This window comes from Panthera onca, chromosome D2, assembly GCF_046562875.1.
Source record: "Panthera onca isolate mPanOnc1 chromosome D2, mPanOnc1 haplotype 2, whole genome shotgun sequence".
Classification (NCBI taxonomy): domain Eukaryota; kingdom Metazoa; phylum Chordata; class Mammalia; order Carnivora; family Felidae; genus Panthera; species Panthera onca.
The window spans coordinates 29,204,403-29,228,840 of NC_138349.1; the positions used below are offsets into that span (position 1 = coordinate 29,204,403).

The window sequence follows — 24,438 nt, forward strand, 5'->3', positions numbered from 1 at the left end:
GAGCTGCTGGTATTAGACTATTCTCATCTTCTAACAGATGTTCCCCCCCCCCACTTTATTATTCTTTGTTATATCAACATTACATGTTCACTGTAGAAATACTAGGAAATACAGTCAAAGAAAGGGAAAGATACCTGAATTTCCATCACTATCAAGACTTATGCATTTTCAAATATACACACTGAAAGTATTTTCCCTTTTTAACAGAATTACAGTTCTTTCATTAACTATTTTGTAACATGCTTTTTCATAGACAATATTCCATGTTAATAAATATAAATGTGTACTCAGGGGTACCTTAGTGGCTCAGTCGGTCAAGAGCCCAATTCTTGGTTGCGGCTCAGCTCATGATCTCATAATCTCACAGTTCGTGACTTCAAGCCCCACATCTGGCCCTGCACTGACAGCATGGAGCTACTTGGGATTCTCTCTCTCTCTCTCTCTCTCTCTCTCTCTCTCTCTCTCTCTCTTTCTCTGTCCCTCCCCCACTCATACTCACGCTCTCTCTCAAAATAAATAAAAAAGAACTTAAAAAAAAATAAATGTGTACTGAATGGCTACAATAGTAGTCTGTCATACAGATATATGACATACTTTATTTAACCAGGCCGCTTTTTGGAGAAAGTTTGGCAGTTTCTGGTTAGACTGTTTGTAAATTTTTTTTACACATTGAAGAACTTCCCTATATGTACATCTTGTGCATTTGTCCAATGATTTACATGTAATAAATTCCTAAAAGTAGACTCCTGGGTTAAAAGGTTTGACTTTTTTTTTTTTAAGAAGAAGAGAAAGCATTAAAAGTTTCTACCTGCTGCCCTATCCCTTTGGGTACCGTGTCTTTCAGGGTTAACAAGAAAGAGCTGAGGTTTTTTGAAGGGAGCTCTCCCCTTCCCTGAGAAAGATGATGGATATGTAAGTCAGAAAGCTGTCAAAAGACAGGATAAGATAAGTCTTTTCCTTTGTTTCACATGTGTTCAGCCATAAACTATCCAGAATACCATGGAATATTTACTGTGTATTACAGTACTAGATTTGATTCTGTCTGAAGGATTATTTATATGATACGAAATGGGGTTTTATAGATATAATCATAGGAACATATGCAGATATGCTTCAATACATAATTGTTCACTTAATAGTGGGTGAACTGTGGCTTTACAGGGGTTAAGTTGTGCTTTGGAGCCACTCTGTTTGGTTAGTAGCTACCGGGTGGCCCCCAGAACCCACAGGTAGAATTTAGGTCACAACTCCCATGATTGGCCTGGAGGCAGAGTAGCTATTGGTCAGGGGCCCAGACAGGAGCCAGTCTTGAGCTTACTGGGCCAGTTACTGAGTTTGTCTTCATTCCTGCTCAGTATAATGGGCACAGTGTGGTTGTGGTGTTATGAGGATTAAATAAGCCAGTATTTATAAAGTGCTTAGATCAGCACCTCACACACACAGAAAGTGCCATAGAAGTATTTGTTAGAACATAAAGCTGAAAGGAGCTGCGCTAGATGGTGGAGGGAAGCCACAATGTGGGCTTCCAACCAGATGGGCCTCACAAGTGAACGGTGAGATTTTAGACGCGGTGGGAAGGGCTCTTTATCAAAGCTGTCATCTCGGAGATTGCTCAAAATTTCACCAATAGAGACGTTTCTTAGTATGACAGTTTATTTTAAATTACTGGCAATACATTAATGGATTCTTGTGAGATTAAAAAGTACTGATTCAGGGGCACTTGGGTGGCTTAGTCGGTTGAGTATCCGACTTCAGCTCAGGTCATGACCTCAGGGCTTGTGAGTTGAAGCACCGAGTTCGAGCCCCATGTCCTCATGTCCTGGAGCTCTGTGCTGACAGCTCAGAGCCTGGAGCCTGCTTCAGAGTCTGTCTTTCTCTCTGCCTCTCCCCGTTCATGATCTGTCTCTCTCTCAAAAGTAAATAAATGTTAAAAAAAAATTTTTTTTTATTTGCAACTACATGGATGGAACTGGAGGGTATTATGCTAAGTGAAATTAGTCAGTCAGAGAAAGACAAATATCATATGACTTCACTCATATGAGTACTTTAAGGGATAAAACAGAGGAACATAAGAGAAGGGAAACAAAATTAATATAAAAACAGGGAGGGGGACAAAACAGAAGAGACTCTTAAATGTGGAGAACAAACAGAGGGTTACTGGAGGGGTTGTGGGAGGGGGGATGGGCTAAATGGGTAAGGGGCATTAAGGAATCTACTCCTGAAATCATTGATGCACTCTATGCTAACTAAATTGGGTGTAAATTTTAAAAAATAAAAAATAAAAAAAATAATAAATTAAAAAAAAATTTTTAAGTGCTGATTCAGCTCAGGCCCCCATTGAGCCTTCTACCCTCAATCCAATTCCCTCCTTGAGGTGTGAGGGCGGCGTGTTCCCCTTCAATCCCTTTTCCTTTGGACTTCTGTATTATGTCCATTTATGGAAATGTGTAGTGATTTTTTGCAGGATTTCTTTTTTCTCTCTTTTCCCTTTTCTCTATTTTGTCTTGCAAAAAATAACCTTTTGTTCTGCAACTTTCTTTTCTTCCCAGTTACTTTCCAAGTGTCAGTGTTTGTGAGCTGTGAGCAGGGCTCCGGGTCCCTGTGAACTACTCTGTGCGGTTTTTGCTGTGCTGGGAGCAGCCCAGCTGAGATCTGCATTCTGTTAGCAGTAGGGTAAGGTCCCCAAAGAAGGAGATCCAGGTCTCTGGGCAAAGCCCCAGCCTGGTGGGCTGGCCTGGGGGGGCAGGGGGATGCTGCAGAAAGCCAGGTCCTAGGGCAGACAAAATTGACAAAGTTCACCCACTTCACAGCATGGCCTCTTAAGGGAGAGGTGGATGGGCCTTCAGAATTCTTCCCTAAAAAGAGCATCCCCCCAAACAAAGCTTAGTAGGGGCAGGCAAAGTGAGAGGTAATATTCTTGGGTCAAAAACCCCTGAAGTGAAATTGCGATGGTGTCAGGAACAGGAAAGGAATACGAGAGGGGAAGGGGTCTGAGCAAAGCTGGGCCGCTTTCTGCAGCTCGGTCCCTCTGGAGGATTCCAGCTCCATCCTTTAGAACCTCCCGGCGCGATAGCCTAGGGGGCTCGGGCGATTCATATGTAAATGTGGGAAAGCCTGGGGGAAATGCCTACCCTATTCAAAGGATTTGGGGGTTGCGGAGCATTCCAGAGCCCTGGGAGGACCATACTCGGCCGGTTACCCTGGGACACACACGTCCTCACCGCAGCCTTTTGGGGCCGCAGGTGCCTCCTGGGATGCCGGGCCCGGGGCAACAGGTGGGGCAGCCGGGGCAGCCTGGGACCTTGGGGCAGTTCTGAGATGTTCGCCACCCAACCTGGAGCCAGCTTTCAGAGGAAGGAAGAAGTGAGTGGCTTTTCTCTGCTACTCTTGCTTTGGTTTGTGGAGTTGCGGGTTCACTGGATCCCTTCCTCACAACACCGTGTAAGGAGCCTGATGATGCGCACTAACCTGAGGGCTGGGGAGATCTTGAGAGGAGGTGGGATCAAGGTTTTGTTGGGGCGGGGGGTGGGGGGGTGGCGGGGGGACTGGGTAGGGGAACAAAAGCAAAAAACAACCCAGTACAAATTGTTTTATCCCAGAAAGTAAATCTGTGCAGTCAGCCTAGGCTCCAGCTCCTAAACACCTCCAGGGCCATCCTGGGGAGTGGGGGGGGCGGGGGAGGGGTGGGATCTGGTCCACACCCTGCAGTGTAGGCTGCTACTGGGCTTCCTCAGCTTTTATTGTTCTTACGGAAAAGCAAAATGTTGTAGTCTGGACAGAGCATTTCTACGTGGTGCATTTTACCTTAATCTGGTGCGGACAGCATTTTCTGACCCAAGTTGGGAAAAAAACTAACTTGTGTCAAGTTATTACCTTGTTTATTCCCTCAGCAGCTTGGTAAAGTGAACATTATTACCTTCATTTTACGGATGAGGACATTGAGGCCCAGAGGCAAGAGTGGACTTGCCGGGGTCACCCAGCTAGAGTAGGGAAGTTCAGGGTTCACAGCCCATCTCCGCTGCAGCTCGGCGAGTGGCTAGGCCACCTTCTCTCACTTGGTTGTCCCAGATACTAAAATTTTAGATCAGACTTTTTCCTTAGGACATATTTGGAATGATAAAAGAGTTTTACATTTGGAGTCCTTTCAAGTCAGATATTTCTAGTTTGACTTAATCTTGAGAAGTCATATGTGTGTATAGTTTGAGGGGTCATGAAGGGTCATCTACATCTTCAGAAGCATGTAGAATAATTTTGTCAGAATTGCAGATAACATCCCACAAGGGTTTTAAATCATGCTAAAGTGTTCCTGTTTTATTATTATTATTATTATTATTATTATTATTATTTAAAGGCGGGCCAAGAGTTTATAAATGCATCTGCAAAAAAAAAAAAAGCATGCTGGTAGGTTAAAAGAATCGTTACCATTTCTTTTTTTCTCTTTTTATAAAAATCTGAGTTTCTTAGTGTAGGTTGCTGGCGTTTGATTGATGAGTACTTGGTGGTATTCTAAGCTTTCAACTATAATAATTAAGAGAACTTTGATTCCCGAGATAGAATCGTTTCCAGAGAATTTTCAAGATTTGAAGCAAATAAACAAACCCCTGACCTTTTCTAGTTGAGATTCCAGGCTAAGGAGGCAAAATGGTACAGGATTAAGTGCATAGGATTTGGACTGAGATGTATTTAGATTCAAATTCCACAGCTGCCATTTACTCTCTACATAACCTGGGACAAGTGGGGCAGCTTCTCAAAACCCAGATTTTCTATTAAATCGAGTAATCATACAACTTCAGAGTTTTGGCCTGAATATTAAATGAGTTCAGGGACATAAATACGTAAAGCTCATTGCATGCGATAGGGATTCAATAAATGTTCTTCCTTTCAGAACTTTTTAGCCCTACATTAAAAATGAGTTTCTTCTAAAAATAACATATCATTATGTTGTACGCCTGAAACTAGTATAAATGTTGTATGTCAATAATACTAAAATAAGAAAGATAATAAATTATTTTATTTTATTTTTAAAATTTATTTATTTATTTTGAGCGAGAGAGAGAAAGCTAGTGGGGTAGGAGCAGAGAGAGAGAGAGAGAGAGAGAGAGAGAATCCCAAGAGATTCTGCACTGCCAACACAGAGCCTGATGAGGGGCTCGAACCCACGAACCGCGAGATAACGACCTGAGCTGAATTGGATGCTTAAACGACTGAGCCAGCCAGGTGCCCCAAAGATAACAAATTTCAAAAACGAGTTTCTCTTCTGAACTTGCCACTTATGACTCTTTATTTTTTTTTTTTACCATTTATTTATTTTTGAGACAGAGAGAGACAGAGCATGAACAGGAGAGGGGTTAGAGAGAGAGGGAGACACAGAATTGGAAGCAGGCTCCAAGCCATCAGCCCAGAGCCCGACGCGGGGCTCGAACTCACGGACCACGGGATCGTGACCTGAGTTGAAGTCGGACACTTAACCGACTGAGCCACCCAGGCGCCCCTCAACTTGCCACTTATGAAACCATAACTGAGACTGAGATTCTATTGCTTGAAATTGCATAAAAAGTGTAAAACAAGGCTATTGAAAATATATAATTAATTTAGGATTATGATTTAGCACTCAAGTGAAATGAGAGTTATGCTTGAAATTTTGTCATTCATTCTACCAAAAAAGTTCAAGAAAAATATTTTTCTATTGTGTCTTTTTTTAAAACTTTATTTTGGGGGCGCCTGGGTGGCTCAGTCGGTTAAACGTCCGACTTCGGCTCAGGTCATGATCTCACGGTCCGTGAGTTCAAGCCCCGCGTCGGGCTCTGTGCTGACAGCTCAGAGCCTGGAGCCCGTTTCAGATTCTGTGTCTCCCTCTCTCTCTGACCCTCCCCTGTTCATGCTCTGTCTCTCTCTGTCTCAAAAATAAATAAACGTTAAAAAAAAAAAATTAAAAAAAAAACAAAAAAAAAAACAAAAAAAACCCCAAAACTTTATTTTGAAAAACAAACTTTACAGATTATTGCGGTAGTGCAAACAACCTCCTGTGTATCCTTTATTCATATGCACCAGTGTTTAACATTTTGCTGTGTTTTTGTGTTTTTTCTCTCTCTCTACACACACACACACACACACACACACACACACACACACACTTTTCTGACTGAGTATAGGTTGCATACATCATGTCCTTTCATAAGCTTCAGTGTGTATTTTGTATGAACCATGGATGTCCTACATAGATTTATCATTTTAGGAAAATTTTTACTGATTTGATAATTTATCTAATTTACAGTCTAGATTTCAACTTCCATCTCTTGTCCTAGTAATGTCCTTTGTACCAATTTGTTCTCCAGATCAGGATTCAGTTCAGAATCACACATGGCATTTATTTGTCATCTCCTCGTTATCTTTTTTTTTTATTAAAAAAAATTGTTTAATGTTTATTATTCTTGAGAGAGTTAGAGAGACAGCATGAGTGGGGGAAGGGCAGAGAGAGAGGGGGATACAGAATCTGAAGCAGGCTCCAGGCTCTGAGGTGTCAGCACAGAGCCCGATGTGGGGCTCAAACCCATGAACCATGAGACCTGACCCGAGCCGAAGTCGGACACTCAACTGACCTAGCCACCTGGGCGCCCCTTTAATTTTGTTTTAATGTTTATTTATTTATTTTTTGAAAGAGACAGAGCATGAGGAGGGGAGGGGCAGAGAGAGAGGGAAACACGGAATTCAAAACAGGCTCCAGGCTCTGAGCTGTAAGCACAGAACCCAGCGCAGGGCTCAAACTCATGAGCCACAAAATCATGACCTGAGCTCAATTGCAAGATCATGACTAGAGCCAAATTTGGATGCTTAACCAACTCAGCCATCCAGGCACCCCTCCTCAGTTATCTTTGATTGAGAACTGTCTCTCAGGCTTCCTTTTTCTTTCTTTTTCTTTTCTTTTCTTTTTTTGGGGGGGGTAAACTGTACCCCCAATGTGGGGCCCGAACTCATGACCTCAAGATCAAGAGTCGCATGCTCCACCAACTGAGCCAGCCAGGTGTCCCTCTTTGTCTTTCAAACATGACATTTTGAAAAATGCAAATCCTCGGTTTGGGTTTGTCTGATCTTTCCTCAAGATTTGTTTCAGATTTTTAAAATGTTTTTTATTTATTTTGAGAGAGAGCAGCACGCAGCGAGGGGCAGAAAGAGGAGAGAATCCCAAGCAGGCTCCCCACTGTCAGCGCAGAGCCCATCGCAGGGCTTGATCTCAGAAACTGTGAGATTATGACCTGAGCCAAAATCAAGAGTCTGGACACTTAACCTACTGAGCCGCCCAGACAGCCCTCAGATTATGCATTTTTGACTGGGATACCACGTAAGAGATACTGTGTTGTTTATAGATATGACAAATGAAGAAACATGATGTCTCCTTGTCCCTTATTGGTGATGTGAATTTTGATTACTCAGCTATTATACTCTCCCTTTCTCCGCCATATAGAGTCACTATTTTTCATTTTTGTAATTAATAAGTGATTTGTCATAACTAACTAAAAACTTTGCAAATATCCTGACCATCATCAGACTCACCACCAACACCAGAAGTCTCCGTTGATGATTTGTGCCTGGACCAAATTTTATTCTGATATTGCAAAATGATGATTTTCTAGTTCCCATCATTTCTTCTGTATTTATTAGTTGACATTATACCATAAGAAAAAACATGGTCTTCTGCCCCACTTATTTGTGTACTTATATGTTATCAATATGAACTCTTGGATTCTTATTTTAGTATTAATGGACAGTCCATTGCTGTGCTTATTTGATACTCAGATTGTACCAGATTTGGCCAATAGGAGCCACTTCAAGCTGGCTCCTTGCCTTTTTGAAATGCCTCCATCATTTTATTGAGCACTTTCTTACTTTCTGCCATTAGATGTTTCAGGTTCATCTGTACTTCCTTTGCCTCAGTCTTGCAGTTATCCATTTCTCCAAAGAATTCTGTTTTTTTGGGAGGGGGGGTTGTTGTTTTTTTTAGTGGAGAATTGTTTTTGGAAACCGAGTACAATTAGAAACTGGGTGCATTCTTTTTTAAACATTGGAATTCCTAAATTCTTAGAGAAGGGGCAGTGGGGAAGATTTTTGGAGATTAAAGTCTGATGTGAAAGCCTAGTTTTCCGTAAGTAGTATAAGCACTAAGGTGTTTTGCGTCTCAGATCTGGTAAATAAATTCTTGTGATCACACTCAGACTAGTATATTTACTTACCAAATTTGTAGGTTTTTTAAAGTGGATGTTAAGAAATTTGAAATAAACTGAGCAGAGGTTGCTTCGTTGGTGGAATTGTTTTCAGTTGTTTATTTTCGTATTTAATGTTTATTTTAAATGAACAAATGCCATCCCATCTTTATAAATAACTCTCATCATCTGTATCTAACGAATAGGTTATTGCAAAAGCTAATGACAGGGTACATAGTTGTTTTACTTTTTAGATCATGAAGTATGGTTCTATACGGGTTCTTTTGATTCATGATACCATTAAAAAGAACTTCATCTTTCTAGTACCTTTGTATTTTCTAGGGCATTTGATGTAACAGGGTACTCCAGTCTTCATTAATGTATTGATATGGAGAATCTAAATATTTTTGTATATTTCATTGTATATGTTAATCCTCTATCACAGTGACTGGAGCATGGTAGGCCCTACAGTCTCTCGGTAATTCCTATCTAACTCTTGTCTTCTCCTTAGTTGGCATTGTTATGTTCCCCATAATATTCTTTTTAATTTGCTGTATCAATGTTTTTAACTTCCAGATTGGTATTTCTGCTGCTGACCTCATGCATTGGGTTTTATACCTAATTAAGTGAAAGCAATTCTTTATGAGAACTGCACCTCTCTCAACCTCTTTCCCAAGAGGTTTAGGTTGGCCCTAAAATGGGCCAGCTACTCCTTTCTAGGACAAATTCTAGAAATGTTATCACCCAGATGAGAGAAGTTCTCAGCCCTTCATCTGTTCATGATTAGAACGGACGTGTGACCGGAACTCCTGATGGTTGACAGGTGTGAGACTTTGGTTCTCAAGGAATGTTTTCTGTTCAGCCTAAACTGTTGAAGAGTCTTGCTTTCAACACCCAGAGCTGCTGACCGGTTCTGTCTTCCGTTCTAGAAATGACGCTCCTCTCCTCCCAGTCCTCATCACCGGTGGCCCCTCCTGGGTCTGTGTACACCGAAAACCCAGAGCAGAGGATGCTGGAGAAGAGAGCCAAGGTGATAGAAGAACTTCTGCAGACGGAAAGAGACTACATTCGGGATCTGGAAATGTGCATTGAGCACATCATGGTGCCTCTGCAGCAGGCACAGGTGGGAACTGTGGGAGCAAGTTTGCTTTACCTTGAATGTGATTCTCCAAGCCTGGAGCATTAGGATATGGACGCTTTCCCCACAAGAGTTACTGGGTTTCAAATAAAGTCTGTGGCTGCTGCTGCCGCCCTTAATTCAAGGGTCCCAACATACCTATGTTGTCGACCTACCCTTTCAGTACCTGTCCCTTCTCAAGTCCACCGTTAACTTACCAGACTTACAGCAGTAGCTCCCAGGACGTTTCCTGCTGAAAACACTTCCAGGAAGTCTGGGTTGTCACTTTATTGGGAAGGTTGTATAATAATATAATACGGTCTGGGGATGAGGGGTTACAGCTTCCAGCACCTGACTGTACAGGGTGTATTCAGGAAACCCTGACTGTGGTGTATGTGCCAGGTACTTGTCTAGATGCTGGAGATAGGAAAAACCAGTTAACAGCACCCTGGGGATTTACTGTCCTTACTGTTACTTACTTGGCCATCAGGGCTTTGCTTGAGTTTGTACTTCTGGAGCATTCACTCCTAAGAACTAGTATAGGAAGTGGGCACTGCCATCAGATTTTGGGTACTGGATGGAAATTTGTATCCCAACGTAATTATGGACCAAATTGGTAGTAGTCATTTTACTAAGGTAGTGGAGGAGGGGAGTAAAGCAGAGAGTAATTGGCTTAAGGACAAGTGACACTAAATGTTGGCGCATTCTTATTCTGGGAACTTTGTGACATTGAGTGAAGATGACCTTGAACAATTTTGTACCATCCTTGAAGAGATGTTCCTATTATGAATGATATGTCATTAATTTCATTTCCATGCGTTTTTACGTTTTGTTTCCCTTTCTCAGATACCAAACATTGATTTTGAAGGACTTTTTGGAAATATGCAGATGGTGATTAAGGTCTCAAAGCAGTTATTGGCTGACCTGGAAATCAGCGATGCTGTAGGTATGAGCTCCTGCCATTGCTTCAGAAGCAGCCTTTCCCCCCCCCCCTTTTTTTTTTTCAAACTTCATGGATAGAAAGTAGGGGGTGAAGTAGTTTCGCTGGTACTAAATGGGAAAATAAAGCTTTGCTAGGAAAATGAAGTTTCAGTTACTTAGTTCAGAGGTTATTTGGCCCCCTGCTTTGATGTGAAACAGGATGTTAGCAATAGAAGATGTTTTAGATGTCACCTGGTCTGATGTTTTCTAGACTGACGGTTGTAGACCATTAGTGGGTCATGAGATCAATACAGTAAGTTGCACCCAGCATACTTTTTTCAATAAAATAAAATAGAAAATACCAGAGTGTACTATAAATAATAAGCATAGCTACAGGTTTTTGAAACTTACTTCTTATTTCAATTCTACATATAAGTACATGAGTCATGATTTAAAATGTTTTTATGCATGTGGGTCATTGTCAAAAAAATGTTTGAAAAACAGCGATCTACTTTTAATAAACGAGGGAACTGTATTATCTATTGCTGTGTGACAAATTATACCAAAACTTAGCAGCCTTAAATAAGAAACGTGTATTATCTCACAGAGCCTGTGGCTGAGGAAATCCCAGAGTGGCTTAGCAGGGTAGTTCCGGCTCAGGGTCTCATGAGGTTGGAGTCAAGTTGTTGGCCTGGACTGCTGTCATCTGGGGCTCAAAGATCCACTTGCAAGGCAGCTCACTCATCCCTTCAGGCCCTAGTTCCTTACCCTGTGAGCCTCTCTGTGGGCTATCATCATGACATGGCATCTGGGTTTCCCCAGTGAGTGACCCAAGAGGCAGAGAAAGCTCAAGATGGGAGCTTCACAATGTCTTCTCTAACCTGATCCTGGATATGACATACCGTCATTTCTGCCGTATTCTGTTGCTCGTATAGACCGGCTCTGGTACCACATGGGAAGGAACATCCTATCATTTTGCTATTTTCCTGGCATCATAGTCACAAGATGCCACCACATTTCTAGCCATCCCACTACACACATGACAACATCTAGCGGAAGGAAAATAGCCCTCTGTTATTTGAGAGTGAGCCAGACTTTCCCAGGGCTCACCTGTCAGATTTCTTTTTATTTCTCATTCACCAGAGCTGGGTCACACACATATGACTAAACTGATACTGGAAAGGAGAATGGGATCATAATGTTGGCTTAGACAAGGCAGTGTTTACCTGACTCACCTGGGAGAGAAATGGACATAGGAACAGAATCAGGGCTTTGCCCTCCAGAAGGAAAGGGAAAGTGACTGAGGGCTTTTAGCTGATGAGTGCGACAATATTAATGTTCATTTTAAGCATGTCCCACAGAAAGAAATCTTCTGCATAATGACCCAGGATTCATGTGTGTGTGTGTGTTATGTCTGTGCTTTGACTATATGTCCAGTGTTTCTTGATATTTTCTTTTTATTCCATTTTATTTCTTCAAAGTGCTGACCATGACCCACAAAGTGGATTGCATGACCCATTTATGGGTTGTGACACAGTTTGAAGGACCCTGGAAATTAGGGTGTAGCTTTGCTAGTTGGTAATTGATGTAGAATAGTGCCTATCAGGGAGGTTGAGAAGCACTGAATGGAGAAGTGTGCATCCGCAGTAGTGTGAGAGTGAAGGTTCTAGGAATGTCATAGGGACAGGGGCATAAAGGAATGACGGAAGAGAAGAAGACAGGCAGATATTGGAAATAGAGACTTGGGTGGCTCAGGGCTTCCAAAGTGGCCCTGAAGGTCAGGAAGGCAGCCAGCCATTCTGCTGTGCCTTCTGAACTGTAGAAATAGACGGAAGGGAGACTGCCCGGAAGAGGGTGGCATGAGTGGGAGGTTTATGAGAAAGTCGAATTTCTTTTGCAGAAAGGAGCAGTAATTAAAGACACAGATTTAATATAAATGAAAACTCACCTGTCCATGAATGGACAGTTCCATAGGACAGCACATAGAGGGAACAGAGGTGACACTGTAGAGAAAGTGATGGGGTTCCACAGAAGGCTTTCTGCCCAGAGCAGCTGGTAGAAATAGTTACCAGGGAAGCCGTAAGTGGGATCATGTTTCAAGAGAGGAGCATGGGGCGAGAGGACTTGGTGGAGCCGTACAGGCTGAAACAGGAAGGACCAAGGAAGAGGGGCAGAGGAAGAGCAGTTATGGGGATTATTAGATTTATAGCTACATTTTGCTGTTCAATGTTTTATAAAGAAGCACACATGGGCGCCTGGGTGGCTCAGTTGGTTAAGCAGCCGACTTCGGCTCAGGTCATGATCTCGCAGTCCATGAGTTCGAGCCCCGCGTCGGGCTCTGTGCTGACAGCTCAGAGCCTGGAGCCTGTTTCAGATTCTGTGTCTCCCTCTCTCTGACCCTCCCCGTTCATGCTCTGTCTCTCTCTGTCTCAAAAATAAATAAACGTTAAAAAAAATTAAAAAAAAAAAAGAAGTACACATTATATCACAGATTTGGGTTTTTCTATATTGTAGAGTATTTTAATGTAATAAACTTCATTTATAGTCCTGTATATTTAATTCACGCGCAAAGAAAAGGTTAGAAACTGCTGCTGTGGAAGAATGTCTTCACCACTGTGGTGATTTTCCTGGATCTTAGACAGTGAGGGGCCCTTGCAGTTCTGATCACATACTTATGGGGAACCCTTGCAGACACCTTACTGTGTCTGACTGAAAGGGGACTGGAGGCAGTTTCCGGGACCAGTTCTGTGTGTGTGTGTTCTGAAAAATAAATACGTGATGACATGGTCCTCTTAAATTTTGCTTTAAATAAATATAATTTTGAGCAGTTTCATGGAAATTTCTTATAAATTGGATGGATAGTCTCATTATTATTTATTGTGATAAAACTCTACATTGAGGATACTGAGAAGAAAGTTACTAAACACTCTGTATGTTTATGCATATTCCAAAGGGCCTGTGTTTCTTGATCACCGGGATGAGCTTGAGGGAACGTACAAGGTCTACTGCCAGAATCATGATGAGGCCATTTCACTGCTGGAAATCTATGAGAAGGATGAGAAGATCCAGAAGCATCTTCAGGACTCCTTGGCCGATCTCAAGTAGGAGTTTTGTCTGCTTCACTTCTATCATAAGTCTTTAGTTCTGCCTTGTAGAAGTCATTGCATGCATACATCTAGACTTCTTGTGACACCGATCTTATTTATTTTATTTATTTATTTATTTTATGTTTATTTATTTTTGAGAGAGAGAGAGAGACACACACACAGAGTGTGAGCATGGGAGGGGCAGAGAGAGAGGGAGACACAGAACCCAAAGTAGTCTCCAGGCTCTGAGCTGTCAGCACATCGCCTGGTGCGGGTGCTCGAACCCACCAGCTGTGAGATCATGACCTGAGCCGAAGTCGGATGCTTAACCGGCACCCCAACATCTATCTTATTTTAAAACTAAAGTCCTGTTCTGTCACTTGCTCTTCTTACTCCCTTTTTCCTTGAAAATCTGAAGTGGCTTCCTGCTTTGTGTCTACAGATACAAAAGTGTTAAATTAGCATGTTCAGGTAAGAAGCAGCCAGAAAGACAGTTTGGTCCAAATTAACAAGAGTGTAGGTAAGAAGACCAAATTCACTTATTCTTGACCTTCAGGTGAGATTCTCCTGGAGTTAGAGAGGTAGGTTATAAGGATATAATGTATGTCTAAGTAGATCAAAGTGAAGTTAGGGGCTTACTAACTTTCTAGTGGACTAGATATGCCTCCACAGATATTCATAATTCTCCTTTTATGCCATGTGATTTCTTTTGTCTGCCCAGCTGATAGGCATTAGTTGAACTAATATATTCTGAGAAATTGAAAATTGGCATTAGTATCACCTCTAAGCAGCTGTCTGTTTTCTTTTCATGCCCGCCGCCCTGTAGGAGCCTGTACACAGAATGGTAAGTCCCTTGCCCTTGATGCACAAGCTCATTTCTTTATTTTCTTCCTTTATAGACAGAAACCTAGGAATAGGTCTGCTGTGCTGTATTTTTCTCCATAGTTCTTCCCGCCAAATGACACTTCATGTAATGTTTGCTTGTTGCCTGTCTCCTTCCACCAGGACAGGTCACTGCTAAATCCTCAGTACCTAGAACAGTACCTGGTATTTATTGGGTGCCCAGAAAATATTCGTTGAAAACATGAAATTGGAAAGGAGGGTGAGAGAACACAACTATCTTTATTTAAGAATCACAGACACCACCAATAGGCCCTGTATTATTATCATTTTTTTAATATGAAATTTATTGTCAAATTGGTTTCCATTACAACACCCAGGGCTCATCCCAACAGGTGCCCTCCTCAATACCCATCACCCACCCTCCCCTCCCTCCCACCCCCCATCAACCCTCAGTTTATTCTCAGTTTTTAAGAGTTTCTTATGGTTTGGCTCTCTCCCTCTCTAACTTTTTTTTTTCCTTCCCCTCCCCCATGGTCTTCTGTTAAGTTTCTCAGGATGCACATAAGAGTGAAAACATATGGTATCTGTCCTTCTCTGTATGACTTACTTCACTTAGCATAACACTCTCCAGTTGCATCCACGTTGCTACAAAATAGACCCTGTATTATTGACGGTTGATTAAAAGTCTCTGTTTTACCCTCTCTTACAGGGGATGCACAAATTACATTAACCTGGGCTCCTTCCTCATCAAGCCAGTCCAGAGAGTAATGCGCTACCCACTGTTGCTGATGGAGTTGCTGAATTCCACCCCCGAATCTCACCCCGATAAAATGCCCTTAACCAATGCAGTCCTGGCAGTCAAGGAGATCAACGTTAACATTAATGAATATAAACGTCGAAAGGACCTGGGTAAGAAAAGCATACTTGCCGAAAAGGAGGAATGCCCTTGAGAATGCTCTCCTAATCAGAAGAATTGTTACTTCACCAGAGATGGGCAAGGCAGAGGGTGGGTAACAGGGCTGTGCTTGAAGAAATGGTGGCAGAACTTGGGGGAAATGGGATATGAAAAAGAAAGCAATAACATAAGGAGAGTACAGCCGTGGAGCAGCAGAAGTAAGGCATCTGTGATCAAGCGTAGAGCAGTAAGTCTTCCCCAAGGATGTGAAGACTGATCGGAGAGTGGCTTATGCAGGCACCGGTGATTCCCTTCGCAGCTCATTGAAGGCGATCCTTTTCCACCCGTGCCTAGATTTGTCCTCCTGCATATGCCGGGTCGGATGTTTTACTACCTCCACTTCAGTCAGGAATTTTCACCTTCTTCCAGGAAACCCTAGTTTGCCCCGTCTCTGGGTCACGTGACTCCTCTCTGGTCTGAGCCCCGCCCCCAGCACTGTGCGGTCAGTTGCCAAACCACCCAGCGCATTCTTTATTATGTGGAATGAAGCAAACCGTTTCTTTTCTCTTCTCATCAAACCTCTTATGAGGCTCTAATTTGAATGCTCAATGAGTATGCATGGTGACCAGGCTAACCTGGTTTGTTAGTCTTATCCGCAAAGAATGGATAGTATAACTTCTTTCTCTGCCTTCTGCTTCCACCTCCTCACCCACACTGGTATGTAATGTTGACTGTGCTGTTCAAGCCCTTGGGCTGTCTAGCCCTTTGTCTTGGTTCATATCTCCTAATGTAATGTCGTCTTCATCTCCTGCAACGATAAAGTGTGCCTTCGTGGTGCCTCCCAGTTCTCTTGCAACCCTTCTGGCATCTCCAGGCTTTTCTTGATATTGTGCCTAAGGTATGACACGGTAGTTAATCACATGACTCCTGTATAGCTTTTTACTGTGTGAGACAATAGGATATAAATATCTCATTTGTGGGGCACCTGGCTGGCTCAGTCAGTTAAGCATCTGACTCTCGATTTCAGCTCAGGTCATGATCTCATGGACTGTGAGATCGAGCTCTGTTTCTGGCTCCGTGCTGACAGCGCAGAGCCAGCTTAGGATTCTCTCTCGCTCTCTCTGCCCCTCCCCAACTTGCTCTCTTTTTTTCTCTCTCTCTCAAAATAAATGAAACCTTTAAAAAATACATTTCAGGGGGCACCTGGGTGGCTCAGTCGGTTAAGCATCAGACTTCGGCTCAGATCATGATCTTGAGGTTTGTGGGTTTGAGCCCTGCGTCGGGGCTCTGTGCTGGCAGCTCGGAGCCTGGACCTGCTTCAGATTCTGTGCCTCCCTCTCTCTTTCTGCCCCTCCCCCACTCATTCTCTCTCTCTCTCTCTCTCTCTCTCTCTCTCAAAAATGAATAAACATTCAAATGAAAAATACATTTTGGGGCGCTTGGGTAACTTAGTCTGTTAAGCGTCCAACTTCAGCTCAGGTCATGATCTCACAGTTTGTGAGTTCGAGCATTGGGCTCTGTACTGACAGTGCAGACCCTGCTTGGGATTCTCTCTCTCCCTCTCTCTCTGCCCTTACCCTGCTTGCTCTGTCTCAAAATAAATAAATAAACTTAAATAATACATCTCATTTGTACAGGAGACCATTTAAGATGGTCTTATAAAGCAAGTAGCGTTCCTTTCTACATTTTATTGGAGAAGGAAGTGAGGCTTAGAGAAGTCAAATAATTTATGGAAGGCCACACCTTGATGAAATGATGGACCCAGGCATTGAGCTCACAAGTTTCCTTGACTCCAAATCTTAGACTCTTCTCCTGACCCTTCTGCTCCCTTTGCTCCTCACCACCCCTAGTCTGCACAGTCTCTCTCTGTGCTTTGTCAACTATCCCGTCTGTCCACAATGGTGATTTTTATTCATGTTTTGTCTGTAGTCGGTTATGAGCTCACTGAATACAAGCACTAGCTCTAGTTTGGGTTGTTGATCTCATTTTGTGGCTCGTTTTGTAGTCTGTCCATGCTCAGAGAAGGGCTTTCTTGACTCACTCCCTAGTCCTCAAGTACCGAAAAGGTGATGAAGACAGCCTCATGGAGAAAATTTCCAAACTGAACATCCACTCCATCATCAAGAAATCCAACCGAGTTAGCAGTCACCTGAAGCACCTCACTGGCTTTGCTCCACAGGTGAGATTCCCACACTTGAAGGTTTGGCACATCTTCGCAGAGTTTTGGGGTTCCCCAGGGCAGCCTGCATGGTGTCGATTGCATGACTCCCCTCTTAGTACCTCTTTTAGTATTTGTCAGCTGGTGGATACAGGACCCTGCAGCTACTGGGTAGGTGAATCCACCCACCCCACTCCCCCAACCTTCACCCGTGCTTTGGTGAGCTGCTTACGATGTGTACAAAGACAAATCAGGCCAAATCGGTCACTATATCATAGTTAATGTGGTTTTAGACGCCTGTGAGGAGCTTATGATCTATTTGGGGAGACAAAATTGTAGACAGGAAGCTAGAAGGGATTTAAGAGATCACCATCGTTCAACACCACACGACACAAATAAAGAAACATAAAGTCTGAGAAACTGAGTAATTTGTAAACAGGTCGTGCACATTGCTGAGAGTGGATCTGAAGTCACCAGGCTTCATTCTACTCTTCCATATATGCAGCGTGCAATTAGTGGAAAACAGCAGCTAGAGAACAGCCAGCTGTTAAGTTTTGCAGTTTGTTTTCTGGATGCCGTAGTACTTAAAACAGGACCTCCATGAGAGCGAGCTTCACGTTGGCAAGAGATTTAATCTAAACCTCAAAGAAAGAAGGTAGTTTGGCATAGGGAGAAGGGAGGGCATACCAGACAAGGTGACAGCTCGAGCCAGGGCACCAGGGTGAACAAACATGGTGGGCTCCAGGGACAGGAAGAGAGCAAAGCTGTGAGGGTAAGAGGGCCTGTGTGTATTTTGGAGATCTTTCAGGGTCACACAGGGGTGTTTCGATTCAATTCAGTGTGATTCGGGGAAACCTCAAAGGTTTAAAATTTAGACAAAAGATATTTTTAAGAAAGATGCTTTTGCCCCTAGGATAGGTTGCGGGAGAATCCAAATCTGCTAACAGCACGTGTTTACTGTGAACAGATAAAAGATGAAGCATTTGAAGAAACAGAAAAGAACTTCCGAATGCAAGAAAGATTGATCAAATCTTTTATCCGAGACCTGTCTCTCTACCTCCAGCATATCCGGGTGAGTGAGGACAGCGCTCCGCTGAGAATCACATAGGGTGTAATCTTGTCTGCTTTCCTGCTTGCCAGCATATTGTGGAATACATGTTGAATAATCGGGACTCCAACGACCACTGTGCCCTGACATACGTGTTCCTGGGAGCCCTGTAGGTCGTTTAAGAGGTGACAGCATTTGGAGGCTGAGCACGCTGAGTTAATTCTAGGGTGGCCCAGCTTCTTCCTCCCCCTGGCATCTCTACCTTCCCACCACCTTTTTCCTACTGTCTCCTCCATCCAGTTACTTGTGAAGCACTTGTCACAGTTCATTTTGTTAAGATCATTTTGAAGATCGAAAAAGAATGGCTCCTATGGAGGCATACTTTCTATTAATAATGTTGATTGCCATCTAATTTAGTTGCTATACAAAAGGCCCCTAAAGTTGTTAGAACCATGAATTGCTCTGGAGAGCTGGAGGGGCTGAGGATACCAGGCAGTATTTGCGTCATGGTCAGAGCCAGGACTAGAATCCTTTTTATTTTATTCTGTAAAGATATTTATTTATTTATTTATTTATTTATTTAAATTTAATTTAATTTAATTTAATTTATTTATTTATTTATTTATTTATTTATTTATTTATTTATTTTGAGAGAGAGAGAGAGTGAAAGCGCACATAAGTGTGAGCAGTGGAGGGGCAGAGAGAGAAAGAGAGAGGGAGGGAGAGGGAGAGGGAGAATCCCAAGCAGGCTCTGAGCTGTTAGCTCAGAGTCTGATGCGGGCTCAACCTCACGAACTTCAAGATCATGAACCCAAATCAAGAGTCAGACACTTAACCTACTAAGCCACCCAAGTGCCCTGAGGAGTCGAATCCTTTTTATTTGTATCTCTCATTCCCCTATGGACTTCATAGAATCGTGTTTATGGAAGCATATCGTATACCCCTGGCCCTCACACATGAAAATCTCATCCTGTGAAACAAGCAGTTTTCTTTAAAAGAGATCCTTTGCTTTCTAACAAAAACAAAAAAAAAAAAAAAAAAAAAAGTGATTTTTTAATTGAGCAGAAAGGTACAAAAAAGATACTAAAGGGATAAGTAAAAAGTGAAAATAATTCTTCCTCCAACCCGTCTCCTAGTTACGTTCTATAGACAGTTTGCATTTATCAGATTCTTCTCTCATCATAGATGGTCGTGTGTGTGTGTGTGTGTTACACACTGTTGAGCATCTTGGGTTTTGCACACAGTAGTGTTTTAGAAGTCATTCTGTACCTATGCACACAGAACTGCCTTTTTTTTTTTTAACACCTGCACACTATTTGTTTATATGGATGTGCCATAACATATTGAACTTCTCCCCTATTGACGGACATTTAGACTGTTTGTAGTTGGTAAACGAATTGATGCATTGGCACAAGGAACATCCTTATAGATACATCATTTTCTGATCTATGAGTATGTCTGAAGACCAGAGTCCTGGCTTTTCTGAGCCAAATCATATAGCAGTGTAAATTTTGATATTAGTAAATTTCATAGACATTATACCAGTGAAAACTCCCTACCAGTAGTGTGTGAAATGATTTCCTCATCCCTTGCTAACACAAAGTGTTACCAAAATCAAAGTATCTTCTCTTTGCAAGATAGGTTAAAAATGCTATTTCAATATAGTTTAAATTTGCATTCCTTGTGAATGAAGTTGAGGATATTTTTAAGTCATTATATTCCTTTTTTCTGTTGATTTGTCCATATTTTGAGGCACTTATTTATTTATCTAAAAAACTTTTTTAAGTTTATTTATTTATTGTTGACAGAGACAGAGACAGAGACAATGCAAGCAGGGGAGGAACAGAAAGAGAGGGAGAGAGAAAGAATCCCAAGCAGGCTCTGCACTGTCAGGGCAGAGCCTGATGCGGGGCTCAAACCCACAAACTGTGAGATCATGACCTGAGCTGAAACCAAGAGTCAGATGCTTAACTGACTGAGCCACCCAGGCACCCCGAGGCACTTATTTATTGATTTGATGGTCTTTTTCTTATCAACTTGTAGTACGTCTGTATACTACAAAGTAGCCCTTTGTCTGAGATGACGGTTTACAAATATTCCCCCCCCCCCCCCGCCACCGGTTTGTTGACTTTTGAGTTTGCGTAAATATTTTCTCCATGTAGAAGATTTTTAGTTTTGCATGGTCTAAGCTTTCCTTTTATGGCTCTTAGCTCTGTGTCATACTTGAAAAGATCTTTTCTATTCCAAGATAATAAATATCTCCCAGGTTTTAGTATTTTTATCATTTCATTTTTTAAAGTTGAAGTCCTTGATCTGGCTGGAATTCCCTGTATAAGGTTGAGGTAGCAATCCAACGTGCTTTTTTTTCACCTGGTTTTCCAACTGTCATCATTTATTGAGTAATCCCCATGATCTGAAATGTCCCTACTATTCTTCTAAATAGCAAACTCTCTCCCTTCATGTTTTAAGTATATAATTAGGTGAAAATTAGGGTTTATAAAACTTTTCAGGGAGCACATTGGTTTAAAGTGAGAGACTTGGCAAAACGAATATTGGTGTATCTCCCAAGTGTGTTCTCTGGTCTAGGACTTTGCCTTCCAATCCCTCTGATTTTGATATTCCCCTATTGGGTGTTTTCTTCCCATATGTTCTAAATGTGTAGCAAGCATATACCTGAGCCCCCAACTCTTTTAAAAGGCTTATCTCCATAGCAGTGAGTGGGATATACGTAACCTTGACGGCCATTTGATGGGCAGGTCAGTTTGGTTCTGACTGCTAGCCAGAAATGAAGGGAGAAGATGTTGAACAGTTTCATCCCTGACTTTATAAAATGAAAAGCCCTGCCACATAAAAGTAGCTGAGTCAACTGAGGGAGAGAGAGCGCTGGCAAGAACATAAGCTGAGGGACGTTGACTATACTTTGGTATCTACATTGGTGCGTGGACTACTATTTTGAGACTTTGCGACATTTCTTTAAAAGAATATAAGAGGACATCGCTTTCACATTCATTCTCCCACTCAGGAAGAATTAGGAAGATTACAGTTTATCCTTCTGAAAAACTCTGGCTATGTCTACACATACAGGCATAGGACCTAAAGACTAGAGGTCTGCAAATGCCATGAAATAAAATGTAGTAAAATCAAACCGATGTATGAGGCACTGATGTTTTTTGCTTGGGGACTTCATTTGCCCTTGAAATACATTAATGGAGTTTTGGGTACATTTAGATTTTATTTGGGTTAATATCAAAGTAATAGGCATTCCCTGAACTTAAACTAAAGAAGGTGAAAGCCCAGCATTGTTTCAAGTAGCCAGAAAAAAACCAGCCCAGGATTTAATAACGGTCAAGATCAGCCAGGAAGAGTTTACTGTGCACTCAGTTATTTATTCATTTATTCAGCAAATGATAATTGAGTCCACGAACAAAACAGACAAAAATCCCTGTCTTCATGGAGCTTCCATGCTATTAGGGGTCTGTGGGAGGAAGATAGAGATAATAAGCAAACATTAGTAAATTATATCGTCCATGAGAAGGTATTTTTGCAGTGACAAAGGACAGAGCAGTCTGGAGTGCCTGAGTGCAGGAAGGGGGGCTGTAATTCTGTATAGGGTGGTGGCCAGTGTCTTTGAGAAGGTGACAACACGAGCCAACACTTGTAGGAGGAGAGGCGATTGCTCATTATCGTGATCTTGCAGGAATCATCTTGGCTCAAGTTTGTTAATTTACCTCTTGATGAATTAAAAAACCCTCAAATTAGGAACATAAAGAAATGCTAAAGAGCTGATAAAAACCCTCACCATTTTTTCTATAATTAAGAGCCTTAGGCTTTTCTCTGTGGCTCATAAATCATAGTTTATGAGGGTGAGCTTGTTTCAAAGCTAAAATACTGCACCAGAGAGAAAATTATTAATCATGGACCCCTTTTGTCCCATTCTGCTACCCAGGATGAATGGTGAAGGCTAGAAAGTTCTGTTTGTCTTACCGCATTTGTTTCTAACTGGCTCCAGGAATCAGCGTGTGTGAAAGTGGTGGCTGCCGTGAGCATGTGGGATGTGTGCATGGAGAAGGGGCACCGAGACTTGGAGCAGTTCGAGAGGGTGCATCGTTACATCAGTGATCAGCTCTTCACAAATTTTGTAAGTGACTCTTTCCTCAACCCTCTTTTTATAGGGCCCCCTCTTCTTGGGATTCTTTAACATCCAGCTTGTGGAAAAGTTAATTCCACAGAGACATGGTGTGTGTGCATCAGGAACACCAGTCTCCCTCTAGCTGTATTCTATTGGGGTTTTATATTCAGAACAGTGGCTTTTAATTAGTTGAAAGGACAGGTTGGCCTTTGGGATTCAAAGAGATTTTTTTCTAGCTGTGATCAGTCTAGTTTGAAGAGACAGGAAAAGTGGGAAATTTAATCTGGTATCAGTATTGATAACTCTGCATAAAAAAACAACTATCGGAGTACTAACTTAGGAATATGTAGGAACAGTTTAGAAGTTAACAAATGGATCTTTGATTTGGCATGAACTTCCTTTTTATTTTTTAAAAAAAATTTTTTTTTTTTTAACATTTATTTATTTTTGAGACAGAGAGAGACAGAGCATGAACGGGGGAGGGGCAGAGAGAGAGGGAGACACAGAATCGGAAGCAGGCTCCAGGCTCTGAGCCATCAGAGGGAGAATGAATATATATATATATATATATATATATATATATATATTTTTTTTTTTTTTAATTATTTTTGAGAGAGAGAGAGAGAAAGACAGAGCACAAGCTGCGGAAGGGCAGAGAGAGAGGGAGACAGAATCTGAAGCAGGCTCCAGGCTCTGAGCTGTCAGCACAGAGCCTGGCATGGGGCTCAAACCCACAAACTATGAGATCATGAGCCAAAGTCAGACACTTAACTGACCGAGCCACCCAGGCGCCTCTCGTGTTTATTTTCTTTACGTGGCAATATCCTGCCCCTCCATGTCTGTCTGTCCCTCTAGAAAAAATTAAAGACAAAAATCTTTCGAAGTAGAAATTGATATTACCAAGTAGTCATGATTAGCAAAGGTATTATGGGTGTATGAAACCTTCTCTACCCCAGATTGATGTAACAAAACTACACCTTCAGTTAAATCCAAGCTGTATAGACGTGTGCACGTAAGAAGTGATACCAGACGCACTGTCCCATCCAGGTTGTAATGCAAGCATCACATTAATGTGTGTGGCTTAGCATTTGTCATTAGCTGTGGAGCTGAGGTGGGATTAGCATATTTTGCAAACTGTTTGGCATGTGCGAATTATTGGATGAAGGTTATAAATTGAAGATTTTTGTAGAATGTGCAAGTCCGTCTGGTGTTGGATCAATAGAACACCACTGGATCTGCGTGGGTTTAGCTCGTGCGCTAGCAACAAAGCGGGTGGTACAGGATATAACAAATCAGCCTTAAGGGTACTTCAGAGAATAACAAATATATGTGGTGATGGATGTTAACTGGATTTGTTTTGGTGATCATTTTGCAATATATCCAAATATTGAATTATCACGTTGTACACCTGAACCTAATGTATCAGTTACACCTCAATTAAAACCCACAAATACCGGGTACGGACTAACTGAGTGATGTGACTTTCTTGTCCCTGCAGAAGGAAAGGACAGAGCGGCTTGTCATCTCTCCCCTGAACCAGTTACTGAGCATGTTCACGGGGCCCCATAAGCTGGTGCAGAAGCGCTTTGATAAGCTTCTGGACTTTTACAACTGCACAGAGCGGGCAGAGAAGTTAAAGGACAAGAAGACTCTGGAGGAGCTGCAGTCGGCCCGGAACAACTACGAGGCCCTGAACGCGCAGCTGCTGGATGAGCTGCCCAAGTTCCACCAGTACGCCCAGGGCCTCTTCACCAACTGCATCCACGGCTACGCCGAGGCCCATTGCGACTTCGTGCGCCAGGCGCTGGAGCAGCTGAAGCCACTGCTTTCAGTGAGTGTGTGTTGTCGTCCATCCATGTGTCCCACCCTCCCCTGCCGGCGGTGGGGAAATCTCTGAGGTTCTCCAGGGGTTTTTCTGGGAAGGCACATTTGGGTCTCTTGAGAAATCATTCAAACTAGGTAGATGAAATAGATCATCAGGTCAAGCTTGTCGGGCTCGGAATTGTCCATCCTTGCTGGTGCCTGTCGCTTCTAAACGGCGCT

At 42.4% G+C, this 24,438-nt stretch overlaps 1 protein-coding gene across 4 annotated transcripts in view; it reads left to right on the forward strand.

Moving 5' to 3' along the window:
* Positions 1-24,438, forward strand: part of DNMBP (dynamin binding protein) — a 111,788-nt gene that overhangs the window by 78,682 nt on the left and 8,668 nt on the right. For 3 of the 4 annotated variants that reach the window (XM_078434721.2, XM_078434723.2, XM_078434724.2), the window contains 9 exons: positions 9,128-9,321; positions 10,162-10,261; positions 13,190-13,337; positions 14,149-14,166; positions 14,875-15,074; positions 17,109-17,239; positions 18,186-18,290; positions 22,276-22,404; positions 23,894-24,226. In XM_078434721.2, coding sequence (XP_078290847.2) covers positions 9,128-9,321; positions 10,162-10,261; positions 13,190-13,337; positions 14,149-14,166; positions 14,875-15,074; positions 17,109-17,239; positions 18,186-18,290; positions 22,276-22,404; positions 23,894-24,226 — 1,358 coding nt within the window. Of the gene's footprint in view, positions 1-2,679; positions 3,364-9,127; positions 9,322-10,161; positions 10,262-13,189; positions 13,338-14,148; positions 14,167-14,874; positions 15,075-17,108; positions 17,240-18,185; positions 18,291-22,275; positions 22,405-23,893; positions 24,227-24,438 lie in introns of those variants that run through there. The other variant, XM_078434725.2, reaches the window with a different exon arrangement.